This window comes from Melanaphis sacchari, unplaced genomic scaffold (assembly GCF_002803265.2).
Source record: "Melanaphis sacchari strain LSU unplaced genomic scaffold, SCAv2.0 Contig81_pilon_pilon, whole genome shotgun sequence".
Lineage (NCBI taxonomy): Eukaryota > Metazoa > Arthropoda > Insecta > Hemiptera > Aphididae > Melanaphis > Melanaphis sacchari.
This window is the reverse complement of record NW_020271579.1, coordinates 302,121-320,282: the sequence shown is the minus strand read 5'-3', so window position 1 is coordinate 320,282 and position 18,162 is coordinate 302,121. Positions and strand designations below refer to the sequence as shown.

Here is an 18,162-nt window from a genome sequence, read left to right as displayed (position 1 = left end):
AGTTCATGGTTGGCATAATATAATGGGTATCATTAAAGTATTATACTTCTATCAAATATTATACATTCCATTCTACTATTTTAGAGTAATTAGTGACTAGTGTTTATAATGTTTATAGTGTTTATACTGAATAGTGAATACCTCTTTAATAGTCTAATGTTTTATCTAAAAAAAATTAAAGTAATTTAATCTCGATTTATTTTATTTATTTAGTAAGTTATTAGCTACCAAATATCTTTTTTATTGAAAAGTGTTCTGTTTTGTTCGTGACGTGACAGTTATAGTTAACATTAAACCGAGCTAAGGTAAAAATCAGGGCGTTAAAATCTTCGAGGATGTAAGTTAATTGTTTGCAATGCATCCTGTACGAAGACGTAAGAAACGACCCAACTATGGTGTACGTATGGTTGAAGTAAATAGAGGCAAAAATGGATTTGGATTTACTATATCTGGGCAGCAGCCATGCATACTTAGTTGTATTGTTCCTGGTAGTCCTGCCGACCAGGCTGGTCTCAGAGCAGGCGATTATTTGGTAGCTGTAAGCAACCATAATGTCAGTAAATTATTACATGATGATGTAGTGCAATTAATTGGTGGATGTCAATCTGCTTTGCGACTACAAATAGCTGAGAATTATTACTCTGATAGCTCTGATGAAGAATTTAAAAATGAATTAGGAAGACAACGACCAAAATATCCACATAAATCGAGGCCAGCCTTAACTCCCATCAATGTAAATAAAATGAGAAATGATGATACGGATTATGGAATTGAATTTGCTCATGTACAAAAACCTTGCAATCGTAATAATAATAATTGTTCAACATATGATAAAGAGGCAGTCGCAATTTATAATTTTCAAATAGTCGTGAGATATTTAGGTTCAATTGAAATGCCATGTATACCTGCTGGGTCTCGGCTACAAGTTAGTAATTTTAAATCAACTAATTATTTCTTTTTAAGTTCAGGTATTATTTACTAATTATAATTCATAATTTGAATGATAATAATTTTGTTTTATGATTTCTTCTAATTTATTTTCTAATATTGAACTGAGCAAAATTAATTTTGAGTATAGGTAGGTAAATAATATAAAATAATTTATACTTTTATTTGTTCATTAATAATGTTTTTTCAAATAATATATTTAAAAAATAATAAAAATAATTTGGATTAACATTAAATTAGTAATTTTTATAATTTTGCATGTATGTTTATTTGTTAATTCATTAAAAGTAGCTTTGATTATCTCCATTTTATACGATATACAAAAAAAAAAAAAGAACATACTTATGTAACTTATAGATAACATAGACATCCGTTACACTTATTACTCCAACTTATATACTTATATTTTATATTTAATTATTAAACATCTGTTTTAGATAAAATTGTAGATAATAAAAATGTTTTAATTTATTTTAAATTAGGTCGTAAAAAGCTGTATTAAGCGTTTAAAAGCTGAAAAACGTTCTCATGCTGCTGTGCTGATGACAGGATATGAAACCAGTCTTTGTCTACAGAATAATGCTGGAGTAACTTTAGCTGTTTATCCAGGTAGTCGTGTCATGTTTTGTGCTGCCAGTTCCGATGAAAATAGCAAATACTTTGGTGTTGTTACTATATCATCTATAGATGATGAGCCATCAAACTCGTGTCATGTGTTTGCTATAGATCCAGTATCACATGAGGACCATTGTGCACAAGCTAATAGTTTTAAAATCACTTGTATCAGAGATTCCAATGGTGTATGTGCTCAATTTCCTCCAAACTGTGATCAAGTTGTAGTTGCTATTGAAAAGTATTATAAAAACGATGCTAATCGTATTTCGGTTGTTGGCAATTCACCACATCCAAGTCATGATAGCACGACAACAACAACCAGCAACAGTGATTCAGGTATTGGATATAAGGATTACTGTGGTATGCAGACAGATAGAATATTAATGGTTGATGTACAGAATCAATGTTTACACATACAACAAGTATTTATTATTTATTTATATAGCCTGAATAAATTATAATCATAATATTGCTTTTTTAAGGTTGGTGAAATGGCTACGCATTGCGTTGATTGTTCAGATTCAATTACTCCTAAGGATACTGTAGTTGAACGTGGACCTAGAAGTCGTTCACCATTAAGTACTAGCTCAGTTGATCTGGTATTCAGTCAGTTAGGACCTGATTATATAAACCTAAGTAGATCGCCTGGGCCTCGTAGATCAAAAAGTGAGAGTAGTGTACAACATGAAAATAATTCATGTGAGGGAATGAGTTTAGGAAGCAGTTATCGAAGTCAAGAAATTTTATTATCAGATGTCAAAACAAAATCAAATACAGAATTTGACTGTTTAAGATATCCTCTTGTTACTCAAAGCTTAGAAAATTTTAAAACTAATGATGAAGATTGTATTGTTAACATTTGGGGGAGCTTACAAAATATTAAAGAAGGAACTGAAGATTTTACTCCAGAAACTGATGGATTTTATGTAAGTAAATCTTTTATTTATTTAGTAAGACTTATAATTTATTATACTTAATAGTTATATAAGTATAGATATTTAAATTTGAAGAGAAAAGTATTTTGATGTTTTGTGTTAAATAATTTATGTTATTTTAAACGCTAATGACCTTGGCAATTGAAGTATAGCATGTATATATACTAATGGCTTATACAATTTTAGCATATTTAAGATTACAGACATGTTGGGTTATTATTAATTTCATAATTTTTGTATAATATTATCATAAATGTCAAAATGGTGATAACATTATTTTATTATTATGGATTGTAAAATTTATCTTAATATATCAACAATAATTTTGTTTTAATTATTGTTACAAAAAAAAAAAATTCTGTTTGTATACATAAAAAAGTATTAATACATTAATTTACTACAATTATAAAAATTAATTTACTTAAAGCGTATTAATTTTTGTTTGAAAAATTAATTAATTAAGTTTATGTGGCTTATTTTGTTGAACATTGAAAATATGAAGTAAACATACATTTTATGCTACACTTATTACTTGGATTAAATGATAGTTAATCATTTATCAACCATGAAACTTATTATTATAAAGATTTTCTAATTCCCATAACATTTTACATGTTTTTAAGTTGAGTTCATTAGTATTCATAATGTGTAATTCTAATTAAAATTTTAAATGTGGTGATAGGTAGGTTACTATATGCTATGACGTCAATATCCGTGACATGTGTCTGTCATACATAATTGAAAAATCATAGTATTATTTGAGTTTATGGGTATGTGAAAATATTAAGCTTAGTGTAGTGTTAAAGTATTATATTCATAGAAGAAGTAGGTATTTCTTTAAATATTTTTAATACATTTTTTTTTTTTTATTTACAAAGGACATGCTTCCTTTTCGTAAAATCAGTTGTATTACATTTTCCAATAGTCCTTTTGTGCGTGTTCTTAGGCGAACAAATTCTTTTGAAAACAAAACCACGGTATATATTATAAAATTTGTATCATATTTAATTCTTAATATATTTTTGATGGTTATATTTATATGAATTGTGGTAATGTATACTTAGATGACACACCAATTAAATGTTATCAATTTGTAACAATTTTTACTAGAATTTAATCATTTCATAATGAGTCATTGTAGATTATTAGTAATAATTATGTCATATTCATATTTTTAGTAATTTAAAGTTGAATATTATATAGTTTGATTTTATATATACAATTAAAAAATATTGATATAATATAAATATTTTTCATTACAAATGTACTCTAGAATATTATTAAATGTATTTATCTGAACCATTATTTTCCAATATGTTACTGAACGTCCTATTTTAAATTTTTAAAAATTTTTATTGCCATCAATTATGAAAATTTTTTTTTTGTTTTATCAAAAATGGATCTAATATGATGTAAAATGTAATTAGTTCTATTGTTATACATCATACTTAAATTTGCCTACTGTTTAGTAACTATATAAATATATTACATATTAATAAATTATGTATGCTAAATTTTGTATTTTAAAATTAAATTAAATTATTAATGGTTATTTAATTATATACATTTATACAACATTACTTTATTAGTTATCAACTATATACATAATATAAGCAATAGAAGAATTGCTCCACAAAAATAAAAATGCCCCCCTAAGACATGAATACATTTTCTAAGTTAGAATTACTAATATAAACTAATGGTATACAAAATGGTTTATAATAGACTTACTTAACACTGATATATTTTTTAATATCTGCTTTTAAAGAACATAAATTGAAATTTAATATGATAATTCTATCTTGTTTTTGTAAATTATATTAATTTTTAATATTTTTTTTGTATTTAAGAATAATTCAAAAACCAGTCAAGCTCAAGATTGGACATTATCATTTGAGAGAGTTTTACAAGATCCTATAACTTCACAAAACTTCGCAGTAAGTTACATTATTTGCATATTTATTAATTCTAATGATATTTTAAATTTTAAATTGTTTAGTTTTCTTTGAATATTCAGTTCAGTTTGGTTTAAAAACTATCCAAACATTTTGGTTTATCAAATTAAACCAAATTTTTAATCTTGATAAAAAGTAATTGACTAAAAAATATGTAAAAGTAGGGATTATATTAAAATTTTTATTTTTATTTTTCTTTATAATTTTAACAATATGTGATATATGGTTTTTAAATTTATAATTTGTTTATATCATACATTTCAAAGATTTTATAGCAAAATATGATATTTTAATATCCCAATAACATTTATTTATTAATATCTATTTTCTTCTTAAAAATTAATTAGATGATTTATTTGGAATATTTACAAAGCTTACATTTGTTTGTTTATTTAAAAAAGGAATTTTTGAAGAAAGAATTCAGTGCAGAAAATTTGTACTTTTGGACTGCGTGTGAACGGTATCACTCTACTATAGACAGAGAGTTGCGATGTGCAATTGCTCGAGATATATATGCTAAACATTTAGCATGTGATGCTATTGAACCAGTCAATGTGGACTCAAAAGCTTCAAATCTTACAATTGAACAAATTGAAGAAGCTGATCCTAATCTCTTTTTACAGGCATGTCTGCTCTTTTTTTGTATTTTTATTATATAAAAAGGAAGTACCTACAATAAATCATATTAATAAATATATTTATTTTAGGCACAAAAACAAGTGTTCAATTTAATGAAGTTTGATAGTTATCCCCGTTTTGTAAAGTCTGATCTTTATAAAATGTGTTTAGTAGAGCAGATAACTGACCATTTACCATTTAACAAACAAGACACAACTACTTTTAAAGCTTTGGAATGTTCTAGCAAAAAGGTATGATTAATTTTGTGTTAAGTAATACAACTATTGGAATTCAATATTCAAGTATATTAATTTTTTTTATTTTGATTTATTAGATAAGTGATATTGAAGAAACAACTAATACAAGCACTATTGACTACCATGTAAACACTGGAAGTCGACGAAAATCTTTATTATCATGGAGACGTCAATCAACTGTACAGCCACCATTAACATCTGGTTTGTGTCGAGTGACACTTCCTGACCAATCATCAACGGTTTTGCATGTTACCCCAGATATTACTGTTCAAGTTCTTATTCAAAGATTATTTGATAAACGTGGTTATCCTTATAAACACTTCAAAGTTAAAAGCCAATCCAATAATGAACAGGTATGTTAAAGTTAAAATAATTACTGACCTTAACTCACCATATAATAACTATTTCTTTCTAAACTTTTTTGTTTTTATTGCAATTCAAGAATGTATAACTGTAGATATTTGAAATTTTCACATAATATTTAAATTATCATTTTCTAATTTATATTCATAGTATAGTTTTAAAATTATTTTGACTAATTTTGAGCTTTTTTTATGCATGAGAAATTTTCTATTAATATTTAACTATAAAATATTATTTACTGAATCAAAATTCTTGAAAATGTAATCCATGATTCCACATAAATTGTTCTTATAACCCTTATTAAAATATTGAAAATACATAATCATAATTTTTTTTATTTGCATTTTAAGTTATAATTTTATTAAAATTTATCAAAATTACAAAAAATTATAAACTATTTTATAGTTTGAAATTCATAAATTTTTTTTATATATCTAAGCTTTGAAAATATTACTCAAAAGTCATATGTAACATAAGTTCATACAAAAATTATAAAGTCTATAATATATATAAAGATAATTATTTTTTATAATACATTTTAAGCTCAAATCTGAATGAAATAACTTATGCTAGTATAAGTATTGATATTAATTATTTTGTTATAAGTTAAAAATATTCATGAGAATTTAAAACTTTTATGTATATTATATTGTTAGGAATTTATATTCGTTTTGAAGTATTTACAGAACTATGTTATTAAATTATAAATTACATGAGTTGATATAGGTAATAGGTAATGTGTTATAAATACATATTATTAAATAATAATTAAATATTAACAATATAATAAAATAAATGTAATTTTTTCTGTAAAAATTAAATCAACCTACTAAAGCACTAAATATAAAATAAATGACTGATATATCACAAAATATATTTGATGATAAGATTTACCTTCTGGCAGACTTTCTTTGTTCAGAATTATTTTTCGTATACAATGATATATCATTGTTATTAAATTTAACTCACTCATAATAGTGACCTACTCGGTGTCTAATGTATGACAGAGCATTACCTGCTTCTTTACTTTCTTTTTGGTTCTGGTTTAATAAATTTTTAATGAGGGATAGTTTACTGATACTGTTTAGTAAGAATAATATGAAATTGATTTTTGAACTAAAACCAGGATAAAAATTAAATACATATGTTATCATTATTTACTATAAACAAAGTTAGGTACCTATTGATTTTTATTTTTATTTTTAAATTAAATTATATTAATTGTAGGCTATTCTTATTTATATTAAAAAAATAAATATATTTGTATATATTTTTAAAATAATAAATTTAAAAAAATCTTTAATTCAATGAGCAACATAATTTAATATAATTATTAGAACTTGTAGCAATTTATGTATTGGTTACAACATTAAATTGACTTTTTTTTAAGTTTAAATTTTAATTGCAAATATAGTTTATTGAAAAATAGTATCTGTAAATATAATAATATAATATTCTTATTTTATAGGTAATTGATTTAAATGGAAGTTCATGTATTATGGATGGTTTAGATGTTAAAGTTGAACCTAGAATATGGTTTAGATTAGATCTTCCTGACAGAAAAACTATAAATGTTGATTGTAAAATAGATTCAACAATTGGACAAGAGATAGGTCCCATATTGTCCTCATATGGCTATAAAACTGAATTGGTTACACTGTGCTCTGTAAGTATTATAAGCATTTTTAAATTTATTTAAAATTTTAACTTATAACAATTTGTTATTTTAGATAAGTGAAAATGAAGTTATTGATCCAGATACGGATGTTTCACTAGTAGAAAGTCGCCGAATTCAAGTTTTAACACGCAGTAATACGACATCATTTGCTCAAAATATTACGCTTAGAAATGGACAAGATCCAGATAATTTGGATGATTTAACTAATCAAGTATTTGAAGACTTATTGCAAAATAAAAATCCAGAATTAAATAAGCTTCCATCAGATCAAGGATCTATAAAAGTAAGTAAATATGTGTTAAATATATTAATATTTAATTATAAAATACTTAATCCAGAAAAATAAACTTTAGTATTCCAAATCTTTATTTTTAAGAGAATATAAACACATTATATGTTTTATTTAATTTGACGCTTATGTAATCTAACAATTTGTATTCAGCAAAACCAACCTTGTCTAGTTAACATTATTTTAGTTTAACATCTATTATGATATTTATTTTTTTTTTCAAATTATGAGCGAATATGAACAGATCTTGTTTTAAAATTTAAATTCATTAAAAAAAAAAAAACACATATAATTCTATAAACCTTAATTTTAAATTTAGATTATAATTTACTCTAATATTAAAGCTAACATCACAAGGTTGGTTGGTTCTGCTGAATGTAAATTTACTTTGCTACATATTAGTCAGAGAAAAAAAACTAACAATGTGTTGATATTCTCTTAAGTATGTCTCTTTCTGATTATTTGGAATAAGGTACCAAATACTATCATTTTAAATTAAAATGTAATTAAAATAATGTATCGTCCTTCATTAATAACTAAATAAACTAAATAATCTTTTTTTTATTTTTTTTTTTTTATTTAAGAATTTATATTATTAATTTAAAAATTTCAGATTTTATTATAGTATAATATGAAATTTGAATATTTAATTTATTTATAGAAATGTAATCTTAATATTATACCTAAAATTAATTGTCAATTTATAATGTTTACAATATAAATACTTACAAATATTTATTATTACCAAGTATTTTTATTATAATAATTGATGATAATAATAAATTTAAACACAATATAATGGAAAACCTCATTCTGTTTCTTAATGCAACTTGGCTGAATAACTAAATTTAATAAATCATGTAAAAAATGTGTATACTATGTGTTAGTATTATCTCTAATCTAACATATCAACCTGTTTTTTGTATATAAATACATAAAAGATTAATATAAAGCTAATAGATAAAAACAAATTGAGTTATTTAAAAATTACAATATTGTCTATATTATTGTTTTGTGAATAAATAGATTAACACAAGCAATTATTAACTGTTTACTTTTATTTATTTTAGTCTGAAGAATGGGGATCAGAACAATCTTCTAGTTTGATTAGTAGATTTTTAAGAAGAGATTCAATATTTCATGAGAAACAAAGAGTAAGAATATTATGTTTATAATTAATTTTGCTAAATTATATAATAATTTATTTTTTTAGAAAATAAAGAAGATGTGTAAATCACAATTTGCAACACATGATCAACAAATTAATAGTACTGAAAAAAAACAAACCCTGAGTAAACTTCCACCACTTATTGCTAAATTAAAACCAATTACAAAAATACAAAATGACAAACAATCTGAAAGTGATGGTAATTATTATTAGTTGAATAATCATAATGTATTGTTAAGAGAAATTTCTATTTTAAGATTGATTAAATTTTATTACTTATTTTCAAAACATTAATAGTGTTATGTGTGATCACGACAATTTTATAGTGTGGTATTCTGTAGCTATATTATTTTGAATTTTCTATTACCAAAATAACTACTGTAATTACTAAATTATATACTACAAGCTTAAAATTAGTTTTTTTTTTTAATATTTTAGTTCATTAAGAAATTCATTAAACATTGACTATGAATATTAATTAATAATTTCCATCTAATTATCATACTAGTCATTCTTATGAACCAATTATTATAATACCACACTTTTTTAGAATATATATGTATTAGTTTCAATGTTTGAACTTATAAAATATTCAATATGGATTATGGTATTGTTAATTTATTGATTTAATTGTATATGATTACCATTAATCACTAGTATTGTAATTTTTTTCATTGAGTAGTTTTTACTGTTGTCCTTTTTGATACTAATATCTTCAAAAAATGGTTAAAGAAACATGATATTAATCAACAATACTGAAGAGAATAAGTTATAAGTTATTGTCTTGCTGACCCTTTCATAGCTTCCTATAACCTCTAAAATCACTTTTCATTAATGAAAGAATGGTATAAAAAATGGAGATTTAAAGTCAATAAAACTAAATCAGTCCACACAAGTTTCATCCTTAGACAAACCCAATGTCCAGATGTAAACCTTTATGGCACACAAATCCCTCAATCTCAGATTATAAAATATCTCGGCCTAATTATCGATCGCCGCCTCACTTGGCTTCCCACATTAAAGCAAAATAACTCTCTTTAAACGCACGCCTCCGAATACTCAAATGACTAATCTCCAATCACCACTCCAAACTAAAGATAAAACTTCTAATATATTAATTTTTAATTTAATTTGTGTGGACATATGGCCTCCTACTCTGGGATAACTCAAACAATTCGAATCTAAATAAAATCCTAACTGTACAAAGTAAAAGCCTACAAATCTTAACTAATGCCCCATATTACATTACTAATCTATCTCTCTATACGGATTTAAAAATTAAAACTATCCATTACTTCAAAAGATACCAAGCCTGACTACTCACATCAATATCCCCTTATACCTGCTGATCCCCTTAGAAAATGGTGCAGAGATTTGATAATTAATTAAAAATAATAATAAATAAATAATTGACAAGTAATATCATCAATTAGTGACTTCTTCCTTCATATTCTTTATTCTGTAACAAATATTCTTATTGTATCCTAGAGCACAGATTATATATAAAGTGTAATAATAAAAAGTTATAGTCTGGTCTTATTTGCTCATTTTATGATAACTTAATCTACAATTTCAATATTAAAATTACAAAACTTCTGTCACCATACAATTTTAAGACTACAATATTTCATGAATGTTATTTTAAAATTAATAAAAAAAAAAAAGTCAATGTTAATTTAGTTTAATAAAACAAAGATGATAATCTTAGATGTATTTTTATTAATATATTTTGAATGATATTTACTATTAAGTTATTAATTTCTAGCATTGTATGAAGGCTTAAAGCGAGCTCAAAGAAGTAGATTAGAAGACCAACGAGGTACAGAGATCAACTTTGAAATGCCAGACTTTTTAAAGGTATTTACATTTTGATTAAATATGGTTTGTTTTTGAAACATGTATAATAATTTTTTTTCTTTTATGTTTAGAACAAAGAAAATAATACCACAGATACTAACAAAAAACATCATAAATCAATCAGGTTGACAGAACGTAATGGTGGAAATAGGGATTCAACTCGTTTTTATAAATCTCTGAATGATGGTGAATTTAAAAGGCCAAATCCAATAGTTGATGATCGCACCAAGTTTATAAGACATCTTCCACCTCCTTTACCACCTAAACCTAAGAATCTAACTAATGATCTTCAAATCAAAAAAAAAGTTGACTCTAAAATTAAAAAACCTGTATACATAGATCAACCAACAAGTAGTTTTGTTTAAATGTATTTTACGTACATATTAAGAGTATTATTAAATGTATTTTTTTTTTTTTACATTCAGTATTATTGTGGAGTGGGTATTTATATTATGTATATTAAATATTTTTATATTTTTACTAAATGGTTATGTATAAAAAATTTTAAATAATAAGTATCTATATTTTTATTTATGCTTTATTATTACATTTGATGCTTATCAATTATTATTCACTATGCATCTGGAAGTACAATTTTAGATTTTGCTTCGTCTGGCTGAGCTTCTATAGCAGTTACTGTTTCTTCTTCAACATTTAATAAATTTGTTATTAAAGCTGGTTCTTTGGGGGGCATCCAATCTGGGATTATTTTTCCATGAATCCGCCACATTCCATATTGATTTACAATGTGCTTTTCAAATACAACATATTCTAAGACATCTTTGGCAATCACATCACTACCAAAAATTAAACGTCCAAAACGGTCAAAAACTGATAATGTCTATAAAAAAAGAAGTATTATAAGCTAATTGGATAGTAAGTAATACACTTGAATAATTAAATTTTTAAATATATACCTGTTTTGTGTGAAAACGTACAGTTAACTGAGCAAATAAATTGTCTTGAGTTATGATATCAGTTACTCTTGCATGAACTACACGAGGTGGTTCAATTGATTTTATGAATGACCAACGTAATGTCTTACTTTCTATATTGTGTAACATTTCCTTTAATGCAAAAAAAAATCTTAAGTTTGAAAACTACAATTTTTTTTTTATTTTTTACTTACCACATATGCTTTTTCTGTGACATATTGAAGAAGATTTTTTTTGTCTTTACTAAAAAATATTGAAAACATTTAAATTTAATTGAAGATTTTCATTTTACTAATTATATAATGATTATTGATAAAAGTGATACACACTTGACCATAGTTGTATGAGCTTTAAGATAAATATCTTGTGCTTTTGTTATAAATTCAGGATATAATTCAAATTCTTCTTCATTCTGTCTTATTTTACGAATGGCTTGCCAAGTTTCTTTTTTTCTTTTTAATAATTCAAGTTTTTGTTTAGCTCCCTGCATTAAATAATAAATATATTATTACAGTGTTAAAATGAAAGCAATAGTAACTTAACAGCTGAACTAATTGGTGAAATTTTTCCATCCCCTTCTGGTGGAACATAAGGTTCAATGATTGAACCGGTATTGTTAATAAATGTACTACGTTCAATCCACGATCTTGTGGGCTGTATGCCTTTTTCTTTGTATCTAGTACGTAACTTTTCTGGGCTGTTATCTTCATAATCCATTTTATCTTTTTCATAATCAGGTAAATCTACTTTTAAAACCTAAAAAACAATATTTTGATTTAATTTATTATTTTTAATGCAGCTACGTGGAACATATTATATAACTTGTTATTGAAAAAATATCAAGAGAAATGTAAATTATTACAGGAAAAAGTTATTATTATTATTTGTATCAAACGTACTAGTAAGATATTAGATAAGTTTTAAATCTAAAATGTTATTTACACATGAGTTTAGTTACTTTTTGGCTCCTCAACTTTTTGAACTCTGGCTTGTAATGTTTGTTACTTCTACATCGCGTTTGACCCACACAACCAATAGTTAACACATTTTGTACATTACAGTTCAAATGCTGGAACTAAAATGTTTTATTTATAATATATAAAATCTTAATAAATTTAATTACAGCAGTAATAGAACATTTAATAAAATAGTTTTAACCTTGTTAAATCCAGTATAAACTATATGAACGCTCCTGAACATTGTGATTTTTACTGTATAAAAAAAAAAGTATCAATTTATAATTTAAAAATACAAATTAATTTTATTATTAACGAATAACGATCACGACAACAAAATTCAAATTTTGATTTCACTATTATAAAAAGTTAAAAAATTATTATTCAGTATTCATTATCACTTTTGTGGTTATCAATTTATCATACAGCTTGGTTTGAGGCACGGTCGTAGATAGATTTTATCTAATACCGTGGTTACAATACGAATTAAGATCTTAAACCGTGTTTTATAACGTGAAATAAAACATTTATAAATATTATTATATAGGAACAACAGGAGTAGGATTGTAGGAAACTAGGAACCATCAACCTAAAAACGTATACTTACAAGATTTATTTTATACATTGTCCGATTTATATTACTTGTGAACAATTTTTTATATTTTCCCTAGAAAATTTTATTCTGGGAGAAACTTATTCAAAATGTCGTCCATGCCTACTTTTAGATACCTAATTAATTAACTCAAGACGGTAGCCGGTAGGTACAAAAACATAATAACAATAACACGCTATTAAATTTTTGATTTATTTTGAAATATTATCTATTTATATGTACTATGAATCTATTTTTACTATTTTATAGTATTTACAGAAATATTACAGAAATATGTAATTACATTTTATGTGATTAAAATGTAATATGGTATAAATATATATCATTTTAATAATCAAATAATACTAATAATTTAAAAAATTCAATATTTTCGGAAAAATTATATCATCCTATTATAATAATAACTCCAATAGTTATATTAAAAAAAATATATTATGAAATATACTTAGTGATATAGTCTGATAAATTGTTTCCACTTAGAATTGTTTTCCTATACATAATTGAATTGAAATAAATGCAATTTAAAAAATTGCTTTTTTCCTTTTTTATTTGTGCTCATAGCTTTTTGGCGTCACATTTTAAGGTGGATATAAAATTTCGAAAATCAAAACTTATTTCTTCACCTAGATATTGCATGAAACGTGTTTTTTTTTTTTTTTAAACGGGTTTTCGGGGCCTCTTGTCGTAAAATTTTCGAAAATCATATTAATAGTTATATTTACATAGAATTTAAAAAAGTTGAGCGACAGACCACACTACATTAGAGCGAAACCTGCATGTCTTAGATATTATCGTCTTATCGTTTTTGATTATGATTTACAATTTATAGAGTATATAAGAGTACTTATTAAAAGCTACTAATGTAGGTTCTCGTTTTTTTTACGTCACTCGAATGATATTCAACCAGTGGCGTGGTGAAGGGGGTCTAGAGGAGCGACCGCTCCTCCAAATTTTAGGTGGGTGGGTATTACAATTGATCATATACGCTTAATATATTAGAAGTAATGATATACATTAACAAAAATTGCTGAAAAAAATCTAACATCAATACAAATTTTAAAACTAATTAGCTCATACGGGACATACGGGTTATGTGCAGCATTCCCTAATTTGTTTGTTGCTTATAAGTACATATTTATGTACCATTTCGGCCACATCTGTCTCAAGTGAACGATCATTCTCAAAGCTTAAGCTCATAAAAACTCGTTTACGCTCCACTATGCAGCAAAATCGTTTAGAAAGCTTACTTTTACTTTCACGTAAGAAAGACATTGATATATACCTGGAAGAAGCTATAACCTGATATAGCTTACCTATAAGATATTACCTTTAAGAAATTAAATTTATTAAAAGAGTACTTAAGCACACAATATATTTTTAAGAATTTTAAACATAGGTAATGTGCATTGTGCATAGGTACCTATTGTATGCGATGTATGGACGTATGGTCCAGTAATCTATTTAGTTGCTAAATGACACATTATAATAGTCTGTTAACATAATATTAATAATCAAACCAACGCCAATAGTCAGGTCGCAGGGACGCAATCATACAGGGTCGGTACTTATCTACATATTATGTTTACACTTTTATTCAAAAATGTTAAACCGAATACTAATTAATAATTATAATTTATATTATCGATAATTTTGTAAATTCTCTCCGAGGTTTTATTTAATTAACATCGCATTAAAATATTTTATTATATTTACATAATAATATACCAGTATATCATGTTGATTTTGATTTAATTTAAATTTTAAAATTGAAATTAATAATTATTTATAGTTGTAATTGCTTACCATTATCGATCAATAATTTTTGATATTCTTATCAGTTAACATTGATAAGGTAAATTCGAATAAGTAATAACTACTGTCTTCTGGTAGCTGATATCTTAATTTACAATAATTATTTATTATTTATTTAATTAAAATACTTGCTTAATGTTTATTGTTATTTGTTATTTCGTTTATTTTATTTTATATAGTTGTTACATCAATAAGAGTTTAATTCATCAATTGCCTATTGATGAATTTAGTATACCATTTCTCTAAAATAATACATTTTTGAGTTAATTATGATGATATGACCTTTGGTATTCTAGCTTACTGTAGCTATGTGTTATTAAGTTAAACCTTTTTTAGATTAAAATTCTCATTGTGTTTTATAATATGGAAGGTGATAGCGTTTCAACAGGGTAAGTTTTTTGATATAATTTATGCTATTTATTCTTATTTATTAGTATTATATTATTTTCAGAGGAACAGGTTTATTATTACGATATGCCAGTCAGAATTCATTAGACGAGAGTTCTCAAAAACAAGTACCAAGGTCAGGGAGACGGGAACGAACGCCTTACAGAAATAGTTCTCACACAGTTCGTGCATTTGAAGTTTTACAATCTTTACGCAGGTTTGTTGTATTATTATGAGAAATTTCAACTTTAAGTCTCTAGATAAATGTTTGGTAGTATTAAAGTATTACAATTTTGTTTTAGAGATGAGATTTTTTGTGATATTAAATTAGAAACAGATGATAGTACAATAGTATTTGGACACAAAGTGGTTTTAGCATCTGCTAGTCCTTATTTCCATGCCATGTTCACAAGTTTTGAAGAGAGTAATAAGGATCATGTAATTATAAGAGAATTGGATTCTACTGCATTAAAACTTCTAGTAGATTTCATTTATACTGCCCAAATAATGGTCAGTGAAGAAAATGTACAGGTATAAATCATTTTAAATTGTTTTTAAACAATTTAAAAGTAATTTAAATTTACTATTTTTGACTTATCATTTTGTTTTAAGGTTTTGTTACCAGCTGCAAATCTCTTACAGTTGCATGATGTACAAGATGCGTGTTGTGATTTTTTACAATCACAACTGCACCCTACAAATTGTCTTGGTATCAAGGCATTTGCTGATTTACATGGCTGTATGGAACTATTGTCAAGTTCTGAATCATATATTCAACAACACTTTTCGTATGAAATATTAGTTATTGTATATTTTTATATGGAAATTATATTTATTTTTGTTGTATTTTTATTATTAGAGAAGTGGTTGAAGGTGACGAGTTCCTATCCTTATCATCTGAACAAGTAGTTAAGTTGATTTCCAGTGATGAACTTACTGTTCCATCTGAAGAAAAAGTAAGTTACTAGCCACTAGGAAATTGTTACATTTAAATATAATATATGAGATAAAAATTAGTAGTTAATTAATTTAAAATAATAACTATTATTTAGCTCTTAATATTTTTTAGGTATTTGAAAGTGTAATTTGTTGGGTAAATTATGAATCAAGTTGTAGAAAAGATATTTTGCCTAAATTAATGGAACATGTTCGTTTACCATTAGCATCAAAAGAATATTTACTTAAGAGAGTAGAGGAGGAACCTCTTCTTAAAAATAGCCTTGAATGTATGTTTTTTTTTTTTATTTGATTTTTCAATCAAAAAGGTCTTTATTTTAATTTAAATTATAATTTATTATTCTTCTACTATTTCTAGGTAAAGACTATATAATTGAAGCATTAAATTTTCATTTACTTAAGTCTGAACAGCCAGGTACTATTCCAAAAACTATTCGTACAAAACCAAGACAACCTGTTGGATTACCTAAAGTAATTTTTTTCTAATGATTTATCTTGTTAAAAAATTAGTATACCCATTTATACTTTACAGGTAATACTTGTGGTTGGTGGACAAGCACCTAAAGCAATTCGTAGTGTAGAATGGTATGATCCAGGAACCAATCGATGGCAATCTGGACCAGAAATGAGTACACGCCGTTGTAGAGCTGGTTTAGCTGTGTTAAAAGATCGTCGTGTATTTGCTGTGGGTGGTTTTAATGGTTCATTAAGGGTTCGTACAGTTGATATGCTTGATTTGTCATCACCATCACCTTGTTGGGTACCAACAGTTGCCATGTTAGCTAGACGAGGAACTTTAGGAGTAGCTGTATTAGATAATTGCATCTATGCCGTATGTTATACTTAAATATATTTTATTTTATGTCATGATCATGAATTATAAATTATATAATAAAAATTCTAGGTTGGTGGTTTTGATGGTACTAGTGGTTTAAATAGTGCAGAAGTTTTTGACTGCAGTACTCAAGAATGGCGAATGGTATCTAATATGTCTACTAGGAGAAGTAGTGTTGGTGTTGGAGTACTCAATAATCTTTTATATGCGGTAAAATAATATTTTATTTATTATTTCAAAATATGTAATACATTTGTTTTAAATTTATTAACTGTATAGGTAGGAGGTTATGATGGATTATCAAGACAGTGTTTAAAATCTGTTGAATGTTATCATCCTAGTACTGATACATGGACACCAGTTGCAGAAATGTCTGTACGCCGCAGTGGTGCTGGTGTAGGAGTCTTAGATGGTGTAATGTATGCTGTTGGTGGTCATGATGGACCTGAGGTTCGTAATAGTGTTGAGGCCTATAGACCAAGTTCTGGAGTTTGGACTTCAATTGCTGATATGCATATGTGTCGAAGAAATGCTGGTAAGTATAATAATTCTTCATTATTTTATGAAAAACTTTTTTAGAGAAATATATTAAATTAATAATATGTTCTAATATAGGAGTAATTGCATTAGACGGGTTATTGTATGTTGTGGGCGGTGATGATGGAGCTTCCAATTTGGCTTCTATAGAGATTTACAATCCCAATACCAATACATGGTCCATGTTAACAGCCTCAATGAATATTGGCCGAAGTTATGCTGGAGTGGTAGTTATTGATAAGCCTCCACACTTTAATAATTAAATGGTATACAGGTGTATTATTGTTGAAATATCTAATTTAGGTAATGTGCATTCTATTATAATATTTGTTTGTTATTTAAATTAATTAAAGTAGAATCAAATTAGTATAATTAATTGAATTTATAAATTATAAATATTAATGTGTAAAGGTTTATTAGTGTTTTAAAATAAAATATGATAATAGA

General features: G+C 25.4%; 3 protein-coding genes across 3 annotated transcripts; 2 read left to right on the top strand and 1 right to left on the bottom strand.

Annotated features, from left to right (window-relative positions):
- The first annotated feature begins 75 nt into the window (after positions 1 to 75).
- Positions 76 to 11,113, top strand: LOC112602102 (regulator of G-protein signaling loco). The gene is made up of 13 exons (XM_025350033.1): positions 76 to 925; positions 1,431 to 1,985; positions 2,046 to 2,489; positions 4,349 to 4,435; positions 4,855 to 5,076; positions 5,161 to 5,322; positions 5,406 to 5,681; positions 7,160 to 7,357; positions 7,422 to 7,652; positions 8,729 to 8,812; positions 8,872 to 9,025; positions 10,592 to 10,683; positions 10,755 to 11,113. Exons 1-13 carry the CDS (start codon positions 356 to 358, stop codon positions 11,046 to 11,048), a joined length of 3,369 nt encoding a protein of 1,122 aa, XP_025205818.1. The 5' UTR covers positions 76 to 355; the 3' UTR covers positions 11,049 to 11,113.
- Positions 11,114 to 11,212: 99 nt separating this feature from the next.
- LOC112602105 (probable 39S ribosomal protein L45, mitochondrial) lies at positions 11,213 to 12,900 on the bottom strand. Its single transcript, XM_025350038.1, has 7 exons — positions 12,777 to 12,900; positions 12,577 to 12,693; positions 12,162 to 12,374; positions 11,948 to 12,102; positions 11,813 to 11,861; positions 11,601 to 11,750; positions 11,213 to 11,524 (listed from the first exon to the last, which is right to left on the bottom strand). The coding sequence occupies exons 1-7, from the start codon at positions 12,816 to 12,818 to the stop codon at positions 11,258 to 11,260; spliced, it is 993 nt and encodes a 330-aa protein (XP_025205823.1). The 5' UTR covers positions 12,819 to 12,900; the 3' UTR covers positions 11,213 to 11,257.
- A 2,235-nt stretch (positions 12,901 to 15,135) lies between these two features.
- On the top strand, positions 15,136 to 17,978 carry LOC112602104 (ring canal kelch homolog). Its single transcript, XM_025350037.1, has 11 exons — positions 15,136 to 15,388; positions 15,451 to 15,603; positions 15,689 to 15,917; positions 15,999 to 16,174; positions 16,246 to 16,342; positions 16,456 to 16,612; positions 16,702 to 16,814; positions 16,876 to 17,175; positions 17,248 to 17,388; positions 17,458 to 17,713; positions 17,794 to 17,978. Exons 1-11 carry the CDS (start codon positions 15,363 to 15,365, stop codon positions 17,976 to 17,978), a joined length of 1,833 nt encoding a protein of 610 aa, XP_025205822.1. The 5' UTR covers positions 15,136 to 15,362.
- The last annotated feature ends 184 nt before the right edge of the window (positions 17,979 to 18,162 follow it).

Bases quoted from the DNA above. Each gene is read 5' to 3' on its own strand.
- LOC112602102 (XM_025350033.1), top strand. From the start codon at position 356: ATGCATCCTGTACGAAGACGTAAGAAACGACCCAACTATGGTGTACGT. The intron at 5,682-7,159 runs GTATGTTAAAGT...CTTATTTTATAG, and splicing joins GCCAATCCAATAATGAACAG to GTAATTGATTTAAATGGAAG. The intron at 7,358-7,421 runs GTAAGTATTATA...TTGTTATTTTAG, and splicing joins AATTGGTTACACTGTGCTCT to ATAAGTGAAAATGAAGTTAT.
- LOC112602105 (XM_025350038.1), bottom strand. From the start codon at position 12,818: ATGTTCAGGAGCGTTCATATAGTTTATACTGGATTTAACAAG. The intron at 12,375-12,576 runs GTAACTAAACTC...ATTGTTTTTTAG, and splicing joins AAAAGTTGAGGAGCCAAAAA to GTTTTAAAAGTAGATTTACC. The intron at 11,751-11,812 runs GTAAGTAAAAAA...TTTGCATTAAAG, and splicing joins TCACAGAAAAAGCATATGTG to GAAATGTTACACAATATAGA.
- LOC112602104 (XM_025350037.1), top strand. From the start codon at position 15,363: ATGGAAGGTGATAGCGTTTCAACAGG. The intron at 16,815-16,875 runs GTAATTTTTTTC...TATACTTTACAG, and splicing joins AACCTGTTGGATTACCTAAA to GTAATACTTGTGGTTGGTGG. The intron at 17,389-17,457 runs GTAAAATAATAT...TTAACTGTATAG, and splicing joins TCAATAATCTTTTATATGCG to GTAGGAGGTTATGATGGATT.